Source organism: Scyliorhinus canicula, chromosome 1, assembly GCF_902713615.1.
Source record: "Scyliorhinus canicula chromosome 1, sScyCan1.1, whole genome shotgun sequence".
Taxonomy (NCBI): domain Eukaryota; kingdom Metazoa; phylum Chordata; class Chondrichthyes; order Carcharhiniformes; family Scyliorhinidae; genus Scyliorhinus; species Scyliorhinus canicula.
Window position 1 is genome coordinate 66042759 of NC_052146.1, and position 24096 is coordinate 66066854.

General features: G+C 51.3%; 1 protein-coding gene across 3 annotated transcripts in view; it reads right to left on the bottom strand.

Annotated features, from left to right (window-relative positions):
• slc2a11b (solute carrier family 2 member 11b) overlaps nt 1-24096 on the bottom strand; it is a 109609-nt gene that overhangs the window by 31922 nt on the left and 53591 nt on the right. For all 3 annotated transcript variants that reach the window (XM_038792070.1, XM_038792051.1, XM_038792060.1), the window contains exons 4-7: nt 23375-23499; nt 21669-21798; nt 15419-15567; nt 12468-12655 (exon numbers count right to left, since the gene is read on the bottom strand). In XM_038792070.1, the coding sequence (XP_038647998.1) occupies nt 12468-12655; nt 15419-15567; nt 21669-21798; nt 23375-23499 (592 nt within the window). The remainder of the gene's footprint in view (nt 1-12467; nt 12656-15418; nt 15568-21668; nt 21799-23374; nt 23500-24096) is intronic.

Consider the following 24096-nt stretch of genomic DNA (forward strand, 5'->3'; position numbering starts at 1 on the left):
GTTATCTGCTTTGGTGTCCCAAGCATCCTAACATCCAAAATTATTTTCGTCATTTGTCCATCGCTGGACGTCCAAATATCCGCACTGTCTGTCTGTACAAATTCTAAGTCTTGCGCTCTTAACACCATGGGTCCTAGGTCCTTTGATCTATATCCCGGATTAACTTTCAATGTGACATGTGGCTCCGCCCCAGGTACCGAGAACCATTTGTCAATCCATTCATTCCTAACGATTGCGAGGGCCACTCCCTCTAGTCCAATTAAAATACTTCCTGACTTTATTTCCTGTTCTCGTCCTGCCTCCTTTTCCCATTTCTCTTGTATTTCAGGTGCCTGTCCTTCATCAAATATCATTGTACTGTGTAATTCTGTTCTCGGCCACTTGGCTTGTGGAACCCAAGTGTCTATAAGTTTTCCCCAGACTGTCCAGATCTGTTTTTTAATTTGTTCCTCTATATCTCCCAGCCAATATACATTAACCCCTTCCTTTCCTGGTACCTCAAGTGAATACATTCCCATCAAATCAATTCCTTGTTCGGTACATTCTAATTTCAGTCCCAGACCTAGGATTGCGTCCCTTCCCAATAGATTTAAAGGAGTTTTATCATATACTAAAATAGGTACATGGGTAGTTTTATTTCCAATGGTAATAGGCACCGGCATCGTCATTTGAGCTAGTGTTATTTTCCCCGAGAACCCCACAGTTTTTACAAACCGGTTTGACAATGGTAGGTGATCCGCATATTTCGTTTGTATGCACGTACATGTGGCACCGGTGTCTATCATCATGGGGACCTCGATCCCGCCTACTCTAGCATTAACTATAGGTTCCTGCTCTGCGGTTTCTGTTATTTGTACGTACTGTCCTACCATTTCGGGGTTCTCTGGGCCTCTCTATGCGAAACTCTGATGGTTCCCCGGCCCTTGAAACATCGGGACGCTGTTCGGCGACCCTTGGATCAGCTGTTGGCCTGCCTGTTGCTGGTTTTCTCCCTGTCTGGTGGAATTCCGCAGGCAATTCCTTTTTATGTGACCTGTCTCCCCGCACCCCCAGCACACACCTGGAGGGCCAGGCAGTGGTCCCTGTCTCGGAGTCTGATAATTAACCTGTCCCTGTCCTCTCTGATTCTGAAAGGGTGGCCTACCACTTCCCTGTCTTTTCCCATTTTTATTCCAGTCAGTCTGATTTTGTAGGGCGTATCGGTTTTGATAATTTAGGCTGTGGGCTTCTGGGTTTATGGGCAGTGGGAAGGCAGAAATGTTATAGGTTACGATGGGCTGGCCTCCATCTCCGCTTCCCCCTATTGTTAGTGCAGGTATTTCCCCTGGCTTCTGTTCCACCATCATCGGTGCTATTTTTCTGGGCGTGAGATCTTCTTTTGCCTTTAGCTTATCTTTGTTTTTGATCTCCTCCAATTGTGCCTGAAGGAGTTTACGTTGTATCTCCTTCAGCTGTTTGTCTGCATTCTTTTCATCTTTGCGATGTCTTTCTACTGCATGGGCAACATAATCCACAAACTCCCGGTAACTTTTTGAGTCCAAGCCCACTACATCCTCCAGTTTTGTTTTAGCTGAGACTGGCAGGCCCTCTAGAATTGCAGCCCGGAACATGGAGTTGGTCAGCGGGTCTGTTAGAATGTCCCTCTCCGTGTCCCTTCTCCACCTTTTTAATTGATTTTCCACATACACAGCTGCATTCTCCTCCTCTCCCAGTGGCTCTCCCCTTAGGGTTTTTACATCCATTCGATTGGGGTACATATTCCTTAGTGCCTGCCATATGTCTTGTCGGTACGGGTCCATTAGTGTCCCGTCTACGTTTTTGGGTCATGAGCTGCGGTCTGGATGCCGGCACGTCTCATTACTTCTGCCATTTGGTCCATTCCTAGCACTTTTGTCAGGAGAGCTTTGATGTCACCCAGTGCCATCCTTTTTCCCACCATTCCTGCTTCCAACTGTCCAATCCACCTTCCAGCCCCATCCAAAATATTGGGTAATTCATTAATTAGATTAGGCAAATCCTGACCTGACCAAGGGATATACTGTGCTCTGCCCCCTTTCAGAATCACCGGGAACACCTTTTTCTTTCTTTTTTCCACCTCTGGAAATGTTACAGTTTGGTGTCTTACCCGCGTCGATTTTCTTTGTTCTCCTAACACTGATTCTCCCCCTTCGCTGTCACTACTTTCTCCTGTCTCTCCTTCCGTCTCTTCCTCGACTCTTACTGGGTGCTTCCACGTCCATGCATCCCCCTTTTCTCGTCTTTCTGCCTCTTTGCGCCTTTTCCCACATTTTTCCTCTATGCTTCTTCTTCTTTCTCTTTCCTTTCTTTTCAAACAATGCCAGTATCTCTAGTTCCTTTTCTCGCTTCTCCTTTCTTTTCTTAGATTTATCTTTTATTTTGTAGTTCTTTATCATTCCCTTCTGGTCCTCACATCTCTCTACGCACCATGTGCCTTCCTCCGGCCACGGTGTATTAGTTTTACTTGTTCTTTTGGCCCATTTTTTAGAAACGTGTTCTATGTCTCCCCTGAGGGCTGGGAATTTATCCCCTAATGTTTCCACTGGTGTTTTAATTTGGTGTGCCATTACTTGTCTTTTCGGATTACTGTCACAATTTTTATCTCTTAATCCGTCAGAGTTAGGTGTTACAGTGATTATTACTTGCTGTGTCGTTTTTCCGTGTTCAGTCCCCTGTTTACCTTTCTCTTGGGTTTCTCTTGACAATATCTGTAATTCTAACCGGGGTCTCGATATCCACTTCCCCATAGTCCCCTGTCCCGGCTCTATCTTCCTTTCCCGGGCTAGAGGGTAGTAGGTTTTTACGTGCTTGTCTATGTCTATAGAAACCCTATATCGATCAGATTCCTTTATTAATTTCCCTAGAGTTTCCAAGTTTATTTTGTCTATCCAATTCCTATCAGCTATTCTTTCCCACTTTACATACGGCCACTCGTTCTCTACCTCTTTTAAGTTAGTTATATGTGTAATTTTTCCCCAATCCAGTGTTGCTTCCGTTTTTATTATTATCCCTTCTTAATTCCCTGACTAATCTTCCTTCCCAATCGATTATACCACTCTTTCCGCTAGGCGGTTTTGTCAGTGTGACCTTTCCACGTTGTTAGTTATTACCCTACCTGTGTTCCGACTCTCCTTCTTATTTCTGTCCTCCACGCTGCTGTCTCAGACCAGTTTGTTCAAATTGTTCTTTTACTTTCTCTATTCTAGCTGTTAATCCCCCCCTCCGGGGTTAGGTTCCCCTCCTATGCTTTTGACTACCGTATTAGGTCAGAGAGTGATCTCTCACTGATCTCTCTCCCTCTCGGCTGACGTCCGTTACCCGAGGTCCTGGGTAGGTTTGGACTGGCAGATTTTTCCCACACTTACTCTCTTCTGGGCAAGTCGTATCCTGGAAAAACCCGCTCCAAACCGGTTGACTTAACCTAATTGCATTACCTTAGCGTTCGGCCTTTTTCTCGTCTCCCTTTTTACCCACTCACAGACAATACAGTATTCACAGTGCGCTTTGCATGCAAAACTCTACTCTTCAGATCAGTTTCAGTCTCTCAAAACTATTTTACCCAATTTGGTTTTAATCACGCAGGATATCTTTGTGGTTGGGGAGATTCAAGACCAGCAAAGAGCTGAGTGCGCCGGGCCTCGAGATCCCTTTTCTGACAACAAGGATTTACGTGCAATACAAATCTGCTTACCTTGCTGTCAGAATGCCGGCTTGGGATGTCCAGCCCCGGTCGAACCTTCGCCTCCGCCACTCCTTCCAGATGCTTTTCTGGGCGATCTCTCACCAACCCTGCTCTCACAGCGCCAATTTTGTCGTGGTTCCCCAGGACGACAATTTGTTTGTACCTATTCAAATATTAAAACACAGAGAGTCTGAGGAGCGATCTTCCAAGCAGTGAACTTTATTTTTCTTAGCATAAGAAAAACAGAGCTGAGATTGTCCGGAGCAATCTAAAAAAGCTTCAGGGCTTACCGCCTTTTATGTGCATTTTAACTCCATGATTCAAGCTCTTATCTTAATTTACAGCCGTCTTATCTGCTTTCCTTACTTTGGCCACTATTGTTTATAGTGAGCCTCTATCTGTCTCAGTCAAGACTGGTCGTTTCTCTCTCTGCTTCGTCAACCATGGTAGCCATAAGTCAGTCCTTATCTCGTCTCTGTAAACTTTCCTGCTTGTGTCGTGGTTTTTGCTGACCAAGGCCGAATGTATACAAAAACAGACTCCTTTATAGCCCTTATTTATGGGCAACCATTTTAGTTAAGCCCTGAGCTGTTCATTGTTCTTCCAAGTGACTGTTTGTATTTTAAATGCTATTTCTCTGGGTCTGCTGCTTTAATCATATTAACTATACTTGATTACATTAGGTCACACAAAGTTATCCTGAGTTCACACTCATCTCAATACTCACCTAAATCTTACTTTATTATTTCACTAAAACCTATGATTCTAAACTTCGTATCTAACTCATACAATATCCAGTACAAATTCCCTTACAGCAACCGACTGGCAAATGGTTTTCACCAATTTGCTACTTTTGAAAAATAAATTTAGAGTACCCAATTATTTTTTTTCAATTAAGGGGCAATTTAGCGTGGCCAATCCACCTAACCCGCACATCTTTGGGTTGTGGGGGTGAAACCCACACAGACACGGGGAGAATGTGCAAACTCCACACGGACAGTGACCCAGGGCCGGGATTCGAACTTGGGTCCTCAGTGCCGTGAGGCAGCAGTGCTAACCACTGCACCACATGCCACCCATACCCAATTGACACTTATTCAATTTTCTGGTCAGGTTTTATTCTGGCACCCGATGTGCTTGTCGGCTGCTAGTTAATTATTCTAGTGCTGATCTTAATGCATCATTTAGCTAGCCCCACAACAGACCAAGTATTTACATTGCTTAGGCATCCACCATTCCACAGAAAATGTCTGCCCAGGGTTTGGATATGCATTTAAATAACTCCAAATGTGTATTTTTTTAATAAACATTTTATTGAGGTATTTTCAGTATAGTAACAACAACAAAATGAACAATATACATGAAACCATAAACATAGAGCAAAAGCCATTTACCTCTCGTACAGGTCCCACCCTTATTGACCCCCTACTCTAATCTAAACTACTCCCCTCCCCCCCAGTCTGCTGACGATTAATTTCCCACAAAGAAGTCAACGAACGGCTGCCACCTCTGGGTGAACCCTAACAGTGACCCTCTCATGGTGAACTTGATTTTCTCCAGAGAAAGCTAGCCATGTCCAATAGCCAGGTCTCCGACTTCGGGGGCTTTGAGTCCCTCCAAGCTAATAGTATCCGTCTCTGGGCTACCAGGGAACAAAGGCCAGGACGTCTGCCTCTTTCTCCTCCTGGATTCCCGGTCTGCTGACATCCCGAAAATCGCCACCTCTGGACTCAGCGCCACCCTTGTCTTTAACACTGTAGACAGGGGGCGGGATTCTCCGACACCCCACCGGGGCGGAGAATCGCCGGGGGTCGCTGGGGGTCCCTGCCGTCCTCCAAATTCTACGAACCCCCCAAAAATTGCCCCGGCGTAAATCGCGCCACCGCCTCAGAGATGGTGGGGATCGGCGCGATGCTATGAGCCCCGGGGCTGCCCGAATTCTCCCGGCCGGATGGGCCGAATTCACGTCGGCATAAATTAAAACACCTATTTAACGGTGTCAACCAGTTCTGATGGTCGGTCTCGGGGCGGCCGCAGGACAAGTGACTGCGGGCCGCAGTCGATGTGGAGGGGAGGGGGTGTATGTGGAGGGGGGGTGTGTGTGAGGGGGGTGTGTGTGGAGGGGGGGTGTGGGTGTGTGGAGGGGGTGTGTGTGCGGAGGGGGGGTGTGGGTGTGTGGAGGGGTGGGTGTATGTGGAGGGGTGGGTGTATGTGGAGGGGGGTGTGTGGAGGGGGGGTATGTGGAGGGGGGTGTGTGTGGAGGGGGGTGTGTGGAGGGGAGTGTGTGGAGGGGGTGTGTGTGGAGGGTGTGTGTGTGTGGAGGGGGGTGTGTGGAGGGGGGTGTGTGTGGAGGGGGGTGTGTGTGGAGGGGGGTGTGTGGAGGGGGGTATGTGGAGGGGGGTGTGTGGAGGGGGGTGTGTGGAGGGGGGTGTGTGGAGGGGGGTGTGTGTGGAGGGGGGTGTGTGTGGAGGGGGGGTGTGGGTGTGTGGAGGGGTGTGTGTGCGGAGGGGTGGGTGTATGTGGAGGGGGGTGTGTGGAGGGGGGTATGTGGAGGGGGGTGTGTGGAGGGGGTGTGTGTGGAGGGTGTGTGTGTGTGGAGGGGGGTGTGTGGAGGGGGTGTGTGTGGAGGGGGGTGTGTGTGGAGGGGGGTATGTGGAGGGGGGGGTGTGTGGAGGGGGGTGTGTGTGGAAGGTGTGTGTGTGTGGAGGGGGGTGTGTGGAGGGGGTGTGTGTGGAGGGGGGTGTGTGTGGAGGGGGGTGTGTGGAGGGGTGTGTGTGGAGGGGGGTGTGTGTGGAGGGGGGTGTGTGTGGAGGGGGGTGTGTGTGGAGGGGGGTGTGTGTGGAGGGGGGTGTGTGTGGAGGGGGGTGTGTGTGGAGGGGGGTGTGTGTGGAGGGGGGGTGTGTGGAGGGGGGTGTGTGTGGAAGGTGTGTGTGTGTGGAGGGGGGTGTGTGTGGAGGGGGGTGTGTGTGGAGGGGGGTGTGTGTGGAGGGGGGTGTGTGGAGGGGGGTGTGTGTGGAGGGGGGTGTGTGTGGAGGGGGGTGTGTGTGGAGGGGGGTGTGTGTGGAGGGGGGGTGTGTGGAGGGGTGTGTGTGTGGAGGGGGGTGTGTGTGGAGGGGGGTGTGTGTGGAGGGGGTGTGTGTGGAGGGGGGTGTGTGTGGAGGGGGGTGTGTGGAGGGGGGTGTGTGTGGAGGGGGGGGGTGTGTGGAGGGGGTGTGTGGAGGGGGGTGTGTGTGGAGGGGGGTGTGTGTGGAGGGTGGTGTGTGTGGAGGGGGGTGTGTGTGGAGGGGGGTGTGTGTGGAGGGGGGTGTGTGTGGAGGGGGGTGTGTGGAGGGGGGTGTTTGTGGAGGGGGGTGTGTGTCTGGAGGGGGTGTGTGTGGAGGGGGTATATGTGTGGAGGGGGGTATGTGTGTGGAGGGGGGTGTGTGGAGGGGGGTATGTGTGTGGAGGGGGGTGTGTGGAGGGGGTGTGTGAGCGGGGGTTGGTGTGCCCGGGGGGTGGTGTGTGGATGGATATGGGGGACATGGGGGAAGGGGGATATGAGGGAAGGGGGATATGGGGCATAGGGGAAGGGGGATATGAGGGACATGGGGGATGTGGGGGAAGGGGGTTTATGGGGGAAGGGGGACATGGGAGATATGGGGGAAGGGGATATGGGTGAATGGGGATATGGAGGATATGGGGAAGGGGGCATGGGGGAAGGGGGATATAGGGACATGGGGGAAGGGGGACATGGGGGAAGGGGGACATGGGGGATATGGGGAAGGGGGATATGGGAACATGGTGAAGAGGGATATGGGAGAAGGAGGACATGCGGGATATGGGGGAAGGGGGACATGGGGAAAGGGGGGTATGGGGGACATGGGAGATGGGGGATATGAGGGAAGGGGACATGGGGAGTATGGGGGACATGGGAGAAGGGGGACATGGGGGATATGAGGGAAGGGGAACATGGGGGATATGGGGAAGGGGGATATGGGGAACATGGGGAAGAGGGATATGGGAGAAGGTGGACATGCGGGCTATGGGGGAAGGGGGACATGGAGGATATGGGGGAAGGGGGACATGGGGAAAGGGGGATATGGGGGACATGGGAGAAGAGGGACATGGGAGATATGAGGGAAGGGGGACATGGGGGATATGGGGAAGGGGGATATGGGGGACATGGGGAAGAGGGATATGGGAGAAGGAGGACATGGGGGATATGGGGAAGGGGGACATGGGGGACATGGGGAAGAGGGATATGGGAGAAGGAGGACATGCAGGATATGGGGGAAGCGGGACATGGGGAAAGGGGGGTATGGGGGACATGGGAGAAGGGGGACATGGGGGATATGAGGGAAGGGGACATGGGGAGTATGGGGACATGGGAGAAGGGGGACATGGGGAATATGAGGGAAGGGGGACATGGGGGATATGGGGAAGGGGGATATGGGGGACATGGGGAAGAGGGATATGGGAGAAGGAGGACATGCGGGCTATGGGGGAAGGGGGACATGGAGGATATGGGGAAGGGGGACATGGGGAAAGGGGGATATGGGGGACATGGGAGAAGAGGGACATGGGAGATACGGTGGAAGGGGATATGGGGGACATGGGGGATATGAGGAAAGGGGGACACGGGGGAACGGGAGAAGGGGGCAGGCCATGGGGGGGGTCTCACTTGGTGGTGCGCCCCCCGACCTCTGCATCCACAACCTCCCAGTCCTCGGGTCCGCCTGCGAGTTCCAGGCCCTCTCCTCATGGACGGTTAGTGGTCTCTCATCAGCTGGACCCCCTCCGGTCCTCTCACACTCCCGGTTGTTGTGTGCCCACTTCTCCTGTGGGGGGGGTTCGGTGTCAGGGGTAAAGGGCTACAGTGTTAGGTAGAGATATACATGCAGGCCAGCGGTTGTGTGTATATTGGCAGAGGTGCGCAACACATCCTGCCACTGCCGGCTGCATGGGTGGGTGCAGCCATGTCAGTTGCACCTCGGGCTGTGCTGCACATTAAAGGTGGGGGGGGGGGGTACTCACCCTGGCTGCCCTGACTGGGTCCTTGACCTTCATGTGGCACTGGGTGCCTGTCCTTGGTGTTACAGCCACGGTGCTGACGGCCTCTGCCACTCCCCTTCACAGGCGCCAGCTGAGGCGTGGGGCCACCCTGCGGCCATGTCCGGGGTACAGGGGCTCCCTCCTCTGCTCCACTGCGTCCAGGAGCGCCCCGATGTCCCGCTCCTGAAACCTCGGCGCTGCGGGCGGCCATCTTGATGGGTCTCCGGGGGGGGTGGGGGGGAGGGCGTCGTCTTTTGTGCTGTGACGCCGCGTGGCATTAATGACGGGTGACGCCGTCGCGAATGGCGTCACGCCGCTGCTAGCCCGTTCCGGGCCGGAGAATTTGCGCCGTTCCGGGGGAGGCCCGACGCCCGAGTGATCCGCGCTGTTTTTGGCGCCGGGTTCCGGACATCGCGGCTATTATCGGAGAATCCCGCTCATGATGTCCGCAAACACCCTGCCAAGATCCCCTAAACTTTGGACATGTCCTAAACATGTGGACATGGTTCGCTGGTCCTCCCGCACATTTTGCGCACCATTCTGTGGTAGTCACCACTGTTGTATATATCACATACGAGATGTAATACGGTAAGGCTCCTGTAGTACAGGTATGGGGCTAGATCCCTGCCTGCTGGCTCCGCCCAGTAGGCGGAGTATAAATGTGTATACTCACCGAGCTGCAGCCATTTCGGCAGCAGCTGTAGGAGGCTACACATCTCTGCTTAATGAAGCCTCGATTACACTTTACTCTCGTCTCGTCGTAATTGATAGTGCATCAATTTATTAAGCAGAGATTTTACAACGATGGATCTCCGCATCAAGCCAGATCACCTGCAGCTGCACCCTGAATCAGACACCAAGTCGGCCTTCGCCCACTGGCTAGCTTGCTTTGAAGTCTACATCGAATCTGCGACAGAGCCACCAACAGAGGCACAGAAACTCCAGATTCTGTATACACGGCTGAGCTCCGATATCTTTCCCCTCATCCGGGACGTGCCCACCTAGGCTGAGGCCATGGCGATCTGAAAGAGAACTACACCCAGCAGACCAACAAACTCTACGCCAGGCACCTCCTGTCCATGCGGCATCAACTCCAAGGTGAGTCTGTGGAAGATTTCTGGCGTGCCCTGCACGCCCTGGCGAGGGACTGCGATTTCCAGGCCATTTCGGACGTTGAACATGCCAAACTCCTAATCAGCGACGCTTTAGTTACGGGCATAGGGTCGGCATAAATCCGCCAGCGCCTCTTAGAAGGGGCTACTCTCGACCTTGCGGCGACCAAGAAACTCGCGACCTCACTGATGGTCGCCTCCCGTAATGGACAAGCGTACGCCCCCGACCCCACAGCACCCCCTCCTGAACATCGTGGACCCCACCAGCGAGCACCCCATCGTGGACCCCACTAGCGACTGCCCCCAGCCAAACCCAAGCCTGCACCGCGGGGCAGCCAGCCAACCCTGGGGGACACAAGTGCTACTTCTGCAGGCAGACAAAGCGCCCACGACAGTGCTGCCCGGCGCGGAGCGCAATCTGCAAGGTCTGCGGGAAGAAAGGGCATTTCGCTGCTGTGTGCGAGGCCCGCTCGATCGCCGCGGTAACCAGGCCCATTGTTCCTGCACCCCCCACGTCTGACCCGTGGGTTGCCACCATTTTCACCCCCACAACCCACGTGCGGCCCGTGGATGCCGCCATCTTCCTCGCCTCACAACATGTGCGTCCCGTGGGCGCTGCCATCTTGCTTGCCTCAGGACACGTGCGGCCCGTGGGCACCGCCATCTTCCCCCATCAGGCCTTGTGCGGCCCGTGGGCGTCGCCGTCTTCCCCGCCTCAGGACCCCTGTTCGCCGGGCACCTCATCGGGCCGCTCATCGCCTGCAACCGCCACCGACCAGCCCGGGGCCTTCTAACACCAGCTACAGCTCGCCTCCATCACGATTGCCCAGTCCCGACCGCACAACCTCGCAACCGCGTCGATGAGAGTAAAGATCGATGGGCACCAGACATCATGCCTTCTTGACTCCAGGAACACAGAGAACTTCATCCACCCCGATACGGTAAGGCGCTGCTCCCTAGCGGTACACCCCACCACACAACAAATCTCCCTGGCCTCCGGATCCCACTCCGTGGAGATCCGGGGGTACTGCACCGCCACCCTCACATCCAGGGTGTAGAGTTCAGCGGCTTCCGCCTCTACGTCCTCCCCAACCTCTGCGCTGCCTTGCTACTCAGCCTGGACTTCCAGTGCAACCTCCAGAGCCTAACTCTGAAATTCGGCGGGCCCCTACCACCCCTTACTGTATGCGGTCTCATGACCCTTAAAGTCGACCCACCTTCCCTGTTCGCAAACCACACCCCGGATTGCAAATCCATCGCCACCAGGAGCAGACGGTACAGCGCCCAGGACAGGACCTTCCTCAGGTCTGAGGTCCAGCGGCTACTGCGGGAAGGCATCATCGAGGCCAGCAACAGCCCCTGGAGAGCCCAAGTGGAGTTGTGAAAACTGGGGAGAAACACAGGATGGTTGTTGACTACAGCCAGACCATCAACCGGTACACGCAGCTCGACGCGTACCCCCTCCCACACATATCTGATATGGTCAATCAGATTGCACAGTACCGGGTCTTCTCGACAATGGACCTGTAATCTGCCTACCACCGGCTCCCCATTCGCAAGGCAGACCCCCGTACACTGTGTTTTAAGCGGACAGCCGCATTTACCACTTCCTTAGGGTTCCCTTCGGCATCACTAATGGGATCTCAGTCTTCTAACGGGATATGGACCAAATGGTTGACCGGTACGGGCTGAGGGCCACCTTCCCGTACCTGGATAACGTCACCATCTGCGGCCACGACCAACAGGACCATGACGCTAACCTTTCCAAATTCCTCCACACCACCAAACTCCTTAACGTTACGTATAACAAGGAGAAGTGCCTGTTCAGCACCAACCGCTTAGCCATCCTTGGCTACGTTGTTCAAAATAGAGTTCTAGGGCCCGACCCCGATCGCATGTGCCCCCTCATGGAACTCCCCCTCCCCCACTGCCCCAAGGCCCTCAAACGATGCCTGGGGTTCTTCTCATACTATGCCCAGTGGGTCCCAAACTATGCGGACAAGGTCCACCTGCTCATTCACTCCTCCGCATCCCCCTGACGGCCGAGGCTCACCAGGCCTTCAACCGTATCAAGGCCGACATCGCCAAGGCCGCGATGCACGCGGTCAACGGGACGCTCCCCTTCCAAGTCGAGAGCGATGCATCAGATGTCACTCTGGCCGCCACCCTCAACCAGGCAGGCAGGCCCGTGGCATTCTTTTCACGCACCCTCCATGCCTCCGAAATTTGGCACTCCTCCGTCGAGAAGGAGGCCCAAGCCACCGTAGAAGCTGTGCGGCATTGGAGGCATTACCTGGCCGGCAGGAGATTCACTCCCCTCACTGACCAACGGTCGGTTCAATAACACACAGCGGGGTAAGATCAAAAATGATAAAATCTTGAGGTGGAGGATCGAGCTCTCCACCTACAGTTATGAGATTTTGTATCGCCCCGGTAAGCACAACAAGCCCCCCAATCCCCTATCCCGAGGTACATGTGCCAGCGCACAAGTGGACCGACTCTGCACCCTACACAACGCTTTCTGTCACCCAGGGGTCACCCGGTTCTTTCACTTCATAAAGGCCCACAATCTGCCCTACTCCATCGAGTAAATTGCTTTGTGAAAATTGCACTGTCTCACTTACAGCATTGATCCCGCTGCATTGCTGAGCCACATTGAGTATGACGATGGTGACGAGCTGCCATCGAGTCGAGCGATCGGTGAGAAGTTCACACAGTTGCTTTGACTGTTGCAGTTGCGTTTCCGCACGTTCCCTCTCCAAATCCTCCAATTCACTCCAGTAAGAGTCAGCATTGTGGAACCTCCTGAGAGCTGGGAGAGAGATAGACGGTGTTTTTATTTTACAACCGGACCTCATTATAGATTATGTTGGAAGGGTGATAATCTAAAGCTGGCTCGTGCAACCAGTTGTCTGAAAGGACATTGCTGGCATTTAATCACACAGGATGATCTGACTGACCAATAGTCATGTGTCAGGCAGTGTTTTACTGCTAAATAAAAGAAGGAGCTTGCATTGACACGGCGCTTTTCATGACTTCAGGGTTATGTCCTAAAGCATATTAAAGCCAATTAAGCACTTTTGAGATTAAGTAACTGTTATAACATAGAGAAACACAGCAAGATCTCCCAAACAGCCATGTTATGACAATCAGATCATTAGTTATATTAGTTGATGGATAAATGTTGGTCCGCACACTGGGAGAACGCCCCAGCTCCTCTTTGAAATAGTGTGTGGGAACTTGGGTCTTGTTGCACGTTTTACTATGGGCGTAAAACGCGTTTATTGGGGTGTATTAACTTCCAAGTGCTTAACACCGCTAGGCTCTGTTGTATGTATTTATTCAGCTTTAGGAGTCGCCAGTTGCCGTATAGACAACGTCACTAGTATTCCAAGGTCAAGTTCAAAGTAATAAAGACGATACACCGATTAGTAAGGTCCAAACGATAATATTTATTATACAGTAATAATAAATATTCATGCACACACTAAGAGACTAAGCTATGACTAAACTAAAGTAATCAGAATACTTATCTAACAGGAACAGGCAAGGTCAGGGAGCGAGGCCTTCTTCCTGGTCTTGGGGCTGCAACCTTCAGCAAGCGTTCTGGTCACTGGGGGTTCTAGCGGGCTTAGTTCGCGTAGCGAGCGTCATACTGGCACTTACGGTTCGGCGGCTGGTGCTCAACGGCTGGAGTCAGTGGATCTTCAAAGTAGCGGTCAGAGCCGGAGCACGGAAAAACAGACCGGACAACACGAGGTCCCTATCTTTTATAGGGGTTCCATTGTCCTTCCCTCTTCTCGGGCGGGCTCTACCTATTGGATCAATTTCTGATCGATACTGGATTAATTCCCCAATGCGAGGGGGTCTCCGTGATGGAGGGGGCATTTCTTATGTCCTTTTGTTTGGAGGTTTCTGGTGCCTCGATGTCTGGGCCTTGATTAGAATGTGTCCATTCAGAACCAAATGTATCTATTGTGTGGGTGTTCAAGTCTGATGGCCTCATTAGCATGCAAAGCGTTTTGCCATTTGCACCTAGCTAAGGTCTTCTCACCTGAGCCCAAACTGGTTTCTGCTGCTGCAGAATGCAAACTACTCTTTGCAGACTGCTGTTCTGGCTAAACTGTCTGTTTCCCAGCGGTCTTAGCGCTTGACCTAATTTTGTAGCTCAGCATCCATTTTAGGTGGCTACAGTCTCATACGTTTGATAGTCCTTCCTCCCTCTGTTCTGTGCTGAAATGTCAGCCGAGATTTTGCACTCAAGTCTCTTGGGTAGGACGTGAACCGCAACCTGCTGAGGCAGAAGGAAGAGGTGCTACCACTGAGCCAAGGCTGAAACCCAATGACCAATTGGCGGCATGGTGGCACAATGGTTAGCACTGCTGCCTAACAACGCCAGGGATCCGGGTTCGATTCTGGCCTTGGGTCACTGTCTGTGCGGAGTCTGCACGTTCTCCCCGTGTCTGCGTGGGTTTCCTCCGGGTGCTCCGGTTTCCTCCCACAGTCCAAAGATGTGCAGGCTAGGTGGATTGGCCATTGCTAAATTACCCCTTTGTGTCCAAAAGGTTATGTGGGGTTAATAATAATCTTTATTGTCACAAGTAGGCTTACATTAACACTGCAATGAAGTTACTGTGAAAAGCCCCTAGTCGCCACATTCCGGCACCTGTTTGGATACACGGAGGGAGAATTCAGAATGTCCAACTTACCTCACAGCACGTCTTCCATGACTTGTGAGAGGAAACCAGAGCACCCAGAGGAAACCCACACAGACACAGAGAACGTGCAGACTCCGCACAGACAGTGTCCCAAGCCGGGAATCGAGCCAGGGACCCTGGCGCGGTGAAGCAACTGTGCTAGCCACTGTGCTACTGTGCCTCCCGTGTGCTGTCTGTACGGTTGTGAGGATAGAGTTGGGGATTGGGCCCAGGTAGCGTGCTTTATCGGAGGTTTGGTACAGACGTGATGGGTTGAATGGCCTCCTTTTGCACTGTAGGGATTCAATGAATTACAATTGAGCGTACTGGTATTAAATTGCATTGCGAAGTTGGATTGCCTCAGACTGTACAAAGGTTAAGGGTGAATGGAGCTCCAATACGTTGTTAGTTTTAGACATTTGAGGGAGACTGAAGAACGCTCGACAAAGTAGCGGTGATTGGTGGAGGGCAAGATGCTGAATGAATTTGCATTGTGCAGATGCAGATTCGACTGTGTTGAGTGATGTAGGATTGTGTCAAGTGTTCAAGGACTATACTGAAGGAAATTAGACCGGATCCCATGGGAGCTATACAGTGTTGATTAGTATTGTACTGAAGATTCGACATCAACTTTCATGAGTATTGCATTATCAGTGCAGTAAAATGGGCCAAAGGTCTTCACAGGGTGTTGATTAGAGTGGCATGTTCTGCGGGAGATTGGACTGAATCCAATGGAAGTTGTAACATCCTGAAGGAAGTTAGATTATGTCAAGGAGAGCGGAATTATACCACATGAATTTCCCTTGTTTAAGAATAGAATTAGACTGTGGTGTTAAAAAACTGGGCCATAGAATTCCTCAATCAAGAACAGTACTTACCCTGGAGGGCTTTGATTTCATCTTTTCTATCGATGAAGAGGTACCGAGGACTCTCAGGGAACCATGGTAACAGTAGAAGCTGGAGTATAGCGGGAATACAGCTGGTGGAGAGCAGGATTGGCCAATATTCCTCTCCCCCAAGCAACTCCCTACAATGTCAAGAAAACAGCCAAAAAAACTGCAGTTACGGTACAGGGGCGTCATTCACTAGTGTAAACGTATTCAGTGCATTACAGACAAATTGCTTTATTCATTTCATATTTGAAGATGTTTAAGTAGATGCGTCATGGGGACACAAAAGAATCCATTAAAGTTCTAGATTTTTACACTATCCGAAGGGAACAGAATCCCATAACAACCGCGTTTAGTTGGGTGTTGCCCAGTGTTCGGAGCGCCGAGAAACGCCACACTATCGACCGGGATTCTGCTCCCATTCGAGGCCTCAGCGGGGAACTCCCCGACGAGGCTGCACTTAGTCCTGCTTTCTGCATTGAGGAGCTCCGCCGGCCAATACTCCTCAGTGCAGAATGAGGGGCGAAATTCTCCGACCCCCACGACGGGTCGGAGAATAGCGGGAGGGCCTTCCCGACATTTTTCTCGCCCTCCCGCTATTCTCCCCCACCCCCCGCCCAACACCCGACCCGAATCGCTGCCGCCGTTTTTTTACGGCCGGCAGCGATTCACAGCTGTTCGATGGGCCGAAGTCCCAGCCCTTTACGCCGTTTTTACGAACGGCAAACACACCTGGTCTGGCCGTTCGTAAAAACGGCGTCACAAACTCGCTTTTCATAACCATGGCACCGATTGGCACGGCAGTACCACGGCCGTGCCAAGGGTGCCATGGGCCCGCGATTGGTGGGCACCGATCGCGGGCAGCGGGCCCGATGCCCGCGCACTCTTTCTCCTTCCGCCGCCCCGCAGTATCCATTTGCGGGGCGGCTGAGGGGCAACCCGGCCCGCGCATGCGCGGGTTTCGTGCAAATACGCGATGACGTCATCCGCGCATGCGCGGGTTGGAGTCTTCCAATCCGCGCATGCGCGGCTGACGTCATATGACACGTCAGCCGGCGCTAACTCCGGCAAGCGGGCTTAACGATATTCGTTAAGCCTGTCATGCCGGAGCCTACGGCGTCGGGCTGCTAGCCCCGACCGGGGACCAGAATCAGTTCCCGGTCGGGAAGGGGCGCGCTGGCGTCAAACCCGCCCGGGTTTGACGCCAGCTTTACGATTTCTCCCGTTTTGGGAGAATCGCGCCCGAGATCTCCCACCTCACCTGTGGCTGGGATTCTCCCACCTCGCCTGTGGCTGGAATTCTCCCACCTCGCCTGTGGGTGGGATTCTTCCACCTCACCTGTGGCTGGGATTCTCCCACCTCGCCTGGAAGTATTTGGTAGGACAGACAGGCCGCAGCTGTGGTTGCCCCTGTAATGTGTCTCCACAATATTTAAAGAGGGCTTGAGGACCTCACAAGAGAAAGCCGTTCTATTATCCAGTCACGGTTATAGGTAAGGGAGCTCAAAGCAAAGTTCCGAAGGTAAGTCTATCAGGTGACTTCCTAACTCTTACTGAATGTCTCAATTAGGCAACTGCTTTTCCAGACTGGAGGCATTTGAGTCTGCAGCAAGGGCAGGTGAGTACAGGCCGTACTGAATACCGCTTTCAACTCCTTCTGTAGCCCCTGGTGATTCTGCTTGAGGAAATCCTGGTTCTAATACCACCAACACAGCAAGTGGTACACTGATAGCTGGGACAGGGTCTACCTGGTTGCAGGGACAGTCTCTTCCCTCAAATAGTCAACATGTTTTCTAGCTTCACAGCCCTGTATGTCTATGCACAGTAAGAAGTCTTACAACACCAGGCTAAAGTCCAACAGATTTGATTGGAATCATGAGCTTTCGGCGCGCGATTCACCTGAAGAAGGAACTGAGCTTCGAAAGCTCATGATTCCAAACGAACCTGTTGGACTTTAACCTGGTGTTGTAAGACTTCTTACTGTGCCCACCCCAGTCCAACGCCGGCATCTACATATCTGTAGGTCTATGACATAGGGTACTGGCCCAGTCATGGCAACAACACTGCCAGGTAACACTTGACAAGAATCTCTGTTGGCCCATGTCTTAAAGTGGATGGATGAGATAGGTAGAGTGTCAAAAACGTTTAAGGCCAGGAAAATCTCTTCCGAAGCGGGACATTGTGATACTGTTTGTGGCAGTGGAAAGGCATACGTGTAGGCGACCAACAACAGTGCCCATCTTTGCAGTCGAGCCAATGCTATTGACATGATAGATTTACCTTCATGAAAAATGCCAAGTAATGGTTTATAATTAACTGCCGGCTATAAACAAATTGATTAAATTTATTTACGGCATAAATGACCGCCAGATTTTCTTCATTGATCTGGGAATATTTCCTCCCAGCAGTGTCCTGGATGCAGCAGTAACAGGCCTTTCTACACCATCCTCCATTTTGTGCAGGAGTACCACACCAATGGCATAGCGTGATGCATGACATGTGATGGGTTTATCCAGGTTGAAATGGACCAGCAAGGCCATCGACTGCAGGGCCTGTTTGACCTGACTGAAAGACTTCCTCAGGGAATCTTCCCACTTTCAATATTGTTGCTTCTTCCACAGTTGATGCAGAGTGCCAAAATGTCAGACAGATTGGGTAAAAAGCGGCCGTAATAATTGACCATCAATAAAAAGGATTTAAATTCTGACATTTCTTGGTTCTGGGACCCCTTTTATTGCCTTTACCTTATCTTCGAGTGGGTGCAATCCCCTCACATCAACTCTGAAACCTAAATATGTGACTTCATCAGCCTGAAACATGGACTTCTGTCACTTTACTCGAATACCAGCTTCTTTAAATCTCTTGAGGACTTCTTCTAAATTCACTCTGTGCTCCTCTGGTGTTGCTCCTGTCACTAGGACATCATCCAGATACAAAACAACCTTTGGAATTGCCTGCAGAGACGTTCCATTGTGCTCTGGAATATGGCTCAGGCCAATAGAATGCCAAAGGGTAACCTCGTATATTGAAACAAGCCTTTGAGGATATTTATGATAATTGACTTTCTTGACTGATCTTCCAGCTCAAGCTGCTGGTACACATGGCTTGAATCCAATTTGGTGTTTTTGAGGCCCCCTGCCAACTTGGCATATAAATTCTATCCTAGGGATAGAATATTTATCTACTGTAGCTGCCCTGTTCACCATTATATTACAATCACCACAGGCTCGACTTCAACACTGGTACGATGGGTGCTGCCCATTTTGAAAACTGGACTAATTATCCCAGGTTCTCCAGCTGCTTCAACTCCAGATCTACATTTTTGGTTTAGAGCATAAGGCACTGGTGTGGCACAAAAAACCTTTGGTGCTGCTTATGGCTCTTTTGCTTTCACTCGCAGGAGAGATTTACGAGAGTGCTACCAGGACTTTATGGTCTGAGTTATAAGGAGAGGCTGGATACGCTCAGACATTTTCCCCTGGAGCTTAGGAGGCTTAGGGGGTTATCTTATAGAGGTGTATAATATAACTAGGAGCATAGATAAGGTAGATAGTCAACATATTTTCCCAAAGGTAGAGGAGTCTCGAACTAGAGGGCATAGGTTTATGGTGAGAGTGGAAAGATACGAAAGAGACCAGAGGGGAAATTTCTTCACACAGAGGGTGGTGAGCATCTGGAACGGTGGTAGAGGCGGGTACAATTCTGCCTTTTAAAAAGCAGTTAGACAGTTACATGGGCAGGGTGGGTATAGAGGGATATGGGCCAAATATGGGCAAATGGGACTAGCTTTGTGATAGGAACTGGGCGGCATGGACAAGCTGGGCCGAAGGGCCTGTTTACATCTGTAAACATCTATGACAATGTGACTCCCTTGATGCATCCAAACTTTTTGTATAAGTTCCTGGAAAATCCCGTCGGTGATACTGAATATTTCTAGCCAATTTAATTACATTTTCTTCAACCAATTCCGACCCATGAAGCTAGGCCTTTTTCCCTTCAGAGCGATTAAAGGCAGCTTGGCTGACTGATGTTGGTACCATACTGGTATGGATGCCATCCCCAATATCTTCAGTGCCACTCCAGTATAGGTGGCTAAGGTGGCTGAAGTATTGCTGAGATTCACAGGCTGCAGCCCTCCCTGCAGGTACCTAAACATTTGCTCACCCACTACTGTGGCCGCCGCCCCTGTATCAACATCCACTTTAAGTTGACGGCTGTTGATGACAAGGACAATCTCAATCAATATCAACAATAATAATAAGTCTTACAATGTGCCACGCCTTGGGTCATCCTTTCCTGCAGCGTATGAGATAGATAACGTTGGCCGAGTCGCACAAGTATGTACCGCGTACCTGGTGGTGATTACACGTGAGAACACTACCCACCAGATATGCAGTACATACTCATGCATTGACGAGACCATGCAGACGCTGCAACAACAGATGAACAGGCATCGTGCGCCAATCACTAAGCAGGAATGTTCCCTTCCAGTCAGGGAACGCTTCAGCAGTCCAGGGCATTCAGCCTCTGATCTTCGGGTAAGTGCTTTCCAAGGCGGTCTTCAGGATGCACGACAATGTAGAATTGCCGAGCAGAAATTGATAGCCACTTTCTGAACGGATGAGTACGGCCTCAACTGGAACCCCGGATTCATGTCTCACTATGTTAACCCCACCCAAAATCTGGCCTGGGCTTGTGAAATCCTACCAACTGTCGTGGCTTGAGACAATTCACACCTCTTTAACCTGTGATCATCCCTCTCTCCAGTTGCACCATCTGGACCTGTAAAGACTTAATTACCTGCAAATTCAAAGTATCATCTTGTATCATTGACTTTGTCTATATATGTGTTTGTGTAACTTACCTCTGCATTCACCTGATGAAGGAGCTATGCTCCGAAAGCTAGTGATTCCAAATAAACCTGTTGGACTTCAACCTGGTTTTAAGGTTTATTATTATTATTGATATTGATTGAGAATGTCCTTGTCGTCAACGGCCGTCCACTTAAAATGGAGATTGATACAGGGACGGCCGCCACAGTAGTGGGTGAGCAAATGTTTAGCTATCTGTTGTAAGGCTTCTTACTGTACCCACCCCAGTCCAACATCGGCATCTCGGCATTAATAATAATAATAATAATCAATAATCTTTATTATTGTCACAAGTAGGCTTACATTAACACTGCAATGAAGTTACTGTGAAAATCCCCTAGTCGCCACACTCTGGCACCTGTTTGGGTACATGGAGGGAGAATTCAGAATGTCTAATTCACCTAATAGCGTGTCTCTCGGAACTTGTGACAGAAAACTGGAGCACCCGTAGGAAACCCACGCAGACACGGGGAGAACGTGCAGACTCCGCACAGACAATGACCCAAGCCAGGAATTGAACCTGGGACCCTGGCAATGTGAAGCAACAGTGCTAACCACTGTGCTACCGTGCCGCCCATACACAAGGACTTTTGACATGTTGGCCCTGAATTTCAACCTCCGGATCAAACAGATCAATTTTCCTGAATAATGGCATCGCTCTTTGAATGCTGACAATCATAGATCATAGAATTTACAGTGCAGAAGGAGGCCATTTGGCCCATCGAGTCTGCACCGGCCCTTACAAAGAGCACCCTACTCAAGCCCACGTAACTACCCTATCCCCGTAACCTCCATTTAACCTTTTTGGACAATAAGGGAAATTTAGCATGGCCAATCCACGTAACCCGCACATCTTTAGACTGTTGGAGCAAACCGGAGCACCCGGAGGAAACCCATGCAGACACAGGGAGAACGTGCAGACTCCTCACAGACAGTGACCCAAGCCGAGAATCGAACCTGGGACGCTGGAGCTGTGAAGCAACTGTGCTAACCACTATGCTATGGTGCTGCCCACTCTTATACCTTTTCAGGACTCTGAGAGCCACACTTGCTCCTTACAATTTTCACTGAGGTTTCTTTGACTGGATTGAGTTATCTCGTCGCCAATGGTGGTGTGAAGCAAAACGACAAGGCAGTATTCTTAACCAAGAAGAACTTTATAAACTGGACAGTACAACTACTACACAGGTCTAATCTCCTCGACACCCGAGATTACTCTGACACATCATGGACACTATCTCAACAGTGAGATCCATGCCTAAACACCTGATTGGCTAACATTCGTACGCTCTGTCCCCATAGGCTATGGGTCAGTCGCATTGCCTGCAAAGTATCGCCCCATAAAGGGCCCATGTTACCAAACGTACCTCTGTCCCATCACCTGTCCAATAAGAATTCCTGCAGTTATGGCGATTGATGAGCCCAAAGATATTGTCCCTCTCAGAGCCTTGGGTGCAATTTCTCCCAAATACATGGGTTGTACACAGAGGGTGACCCCTGCGAAGAAGAGTTGAATGAAAATAAAAATTATTAGAATTTGGCCAATGGGTGCCTCTGCTTGTACACTTTGCAATCTTCAAATACTACCCTAGAGTAGACACCTGCCAGAGTTCACTCATGGCACTGATGTCCAGGGTCCAGATTACAGTATGCTGCAGACTACCCCAACCCAGTGACTCGATGGGCAGAATTCATGTTTGTGGAAGAATATTTTCACTTTCCAAGTTTCTGATCTCAACCAGGTTGACAGGATCTCCAGGCTCCCTGAAGGGGTTAGTGGAATGGAGTAAGAAACAGAGGAATCCACAAACTGTTTCCAGTGCACCTACTGTATCCTAGATCAAGAGCAGGGCAGGGCATTTGTCCAGGCTCTCCAATGTAGGAGATCTGAAATTGATGCAGAAGTGGTACTTATTTTCCATAGAATCCACAGAATCCCTTTAGGTCAGAAGGAGGCCATTCAGCTCATTGAGTCTGCACTGACCTTCTGAAAGAGTACGCCACCTCGGCCCACTCCCATGCCCTATCCCCGTAACCCTACCTAACCTGCAAAACCCTGGATACTCAGGTGCAATTTTAACATGGTCAATCCACCTAACCTGCACATCTTTGGACTGTGGGAGGAAACCCACGCAGATACTGTGAGAACGTACAAACTCCGCACAGTCACACAAATTGAATTCAGGTCCCTGGCACTGTGAGGTAGCAGTGCCATCGTGCTGCCCTTTTTTCTTTCTTTTGCTTGATTTAAATACAGGGGGCGGGATTCTCTCAGTCCGGGGCCGGGCCGGAGAATCCCCGCGACCGGCAGAGAATCGGCACCATTGGCGGCGGCATGGTTGGCACGGCACCGGTCGGGGGCTGCTCAACGCGCCACCCCCCCCCCCCCCCCCCCCCCGCCCCGGCCCAGGAAGGGCCGAGCAGCCGTCGTAAAAAACCCAATCCCGCCAGCGCCGTCCACACCTGCTCTCAGCCGGCGGGAACTCGGCGTGGAAGGGTCGGAGGTGTGGCCTGTGCGGGGTGAGGGGGGTCTGACCCTGGGGGGCCTCCAATGTGGCCTGGCCCGCAATCGGGGCCCACCGAGCGGCGGGCCGGCCTCTCTGGCTAGGGGGCCTCCTTTCTTCCACGCCAGCCCCTTTAGCCCTAGGCCATGTTGCGTTGGGGCCAGCATGTTGAAGAGAGCCACTGCCCATGCGCGGATCCCACGGCGCCCAATTCATGACAGGATCAGCAGCTGGAGCGACGTGAACCGCGCCAGTGACCCTGCCACCCCACTCTGAAAGTCAAAGTTCCCAGAATTTGTTGTTCAAATGCCAGCAAATCAAGGGTTTCTTACACAGCGGCAAATAGAGTGGCGTTTATTTTTAATAAATCCTTCTACTTTAGCCCATTGAGAGCATTAGCAACGTAAAATATCTTAAAACCCGCAAGCATGTGAAGCAGCATGGGTTTGTCAACAGTAGAAAGCTTTACAAAAATGGATTGTGCTGGCATTTCAAAGGGCCTCGTTCAGCGGCCACTGCTGTTGAATTCTCTGGTAAACTCTGCAAAGATTGCCATGGCTTCCCCGTACCAGAATGCAGTCCCACGAGAAGCCGTCCAACTATTAATAGTTCAAATGTGCCGGCTGGGTTACTCGCTCCCATCAAAGCAGATCCAGCCAGAACAATGACGTTGATGAATAAAAGCGTCCTCTTCCTGAAACACAGAAGTAAACGGCATTGGACAGAACATTGGCTGCTGAACAACATTTAATAAATGCATAATGTGAAGGGGCAGCGCTCTGGTAGCTATTGGTACTGACTTAGCTTCTGGCCTACTCGCTCTGCCCTGGAGTAGGCCCCGGCACACTACACAGACATGTGGGCCTTGCTCAGGGTTGTTAATGGACGATGGCTGAATAAGCAAGATTGTGTTTTCATTACACGGATTCTGTGATTTTTTTGCGCCCATGTTTGGAAGATCAGGTTCTGAGATAATTTCACTTGGATGTAGGCCACACTTGTTGGCCAGACCTAGGTGGTCGAGAAGGTGGTGCAGCCTCCACTCCTTGAGCGGTTATATTCTTTTAAATTTGAGAACCAAAAATCAGAGGGTTTAAAGATCTCATGAGAGAAACTGGACCACGAATAAGATCAAGAGAAGGAAATTACCAGCAGCATTGCAAGTTGGGATGATGTGGTGCAAGAGTGATGGTTCTGCGATCCAAAATATCACTAACTCTACAAATCTAGATGCAGCTTGAATTCCATCTGTAGCTGCGGGTGCCCGAGATGTATCCTGTTGGCATGTGAT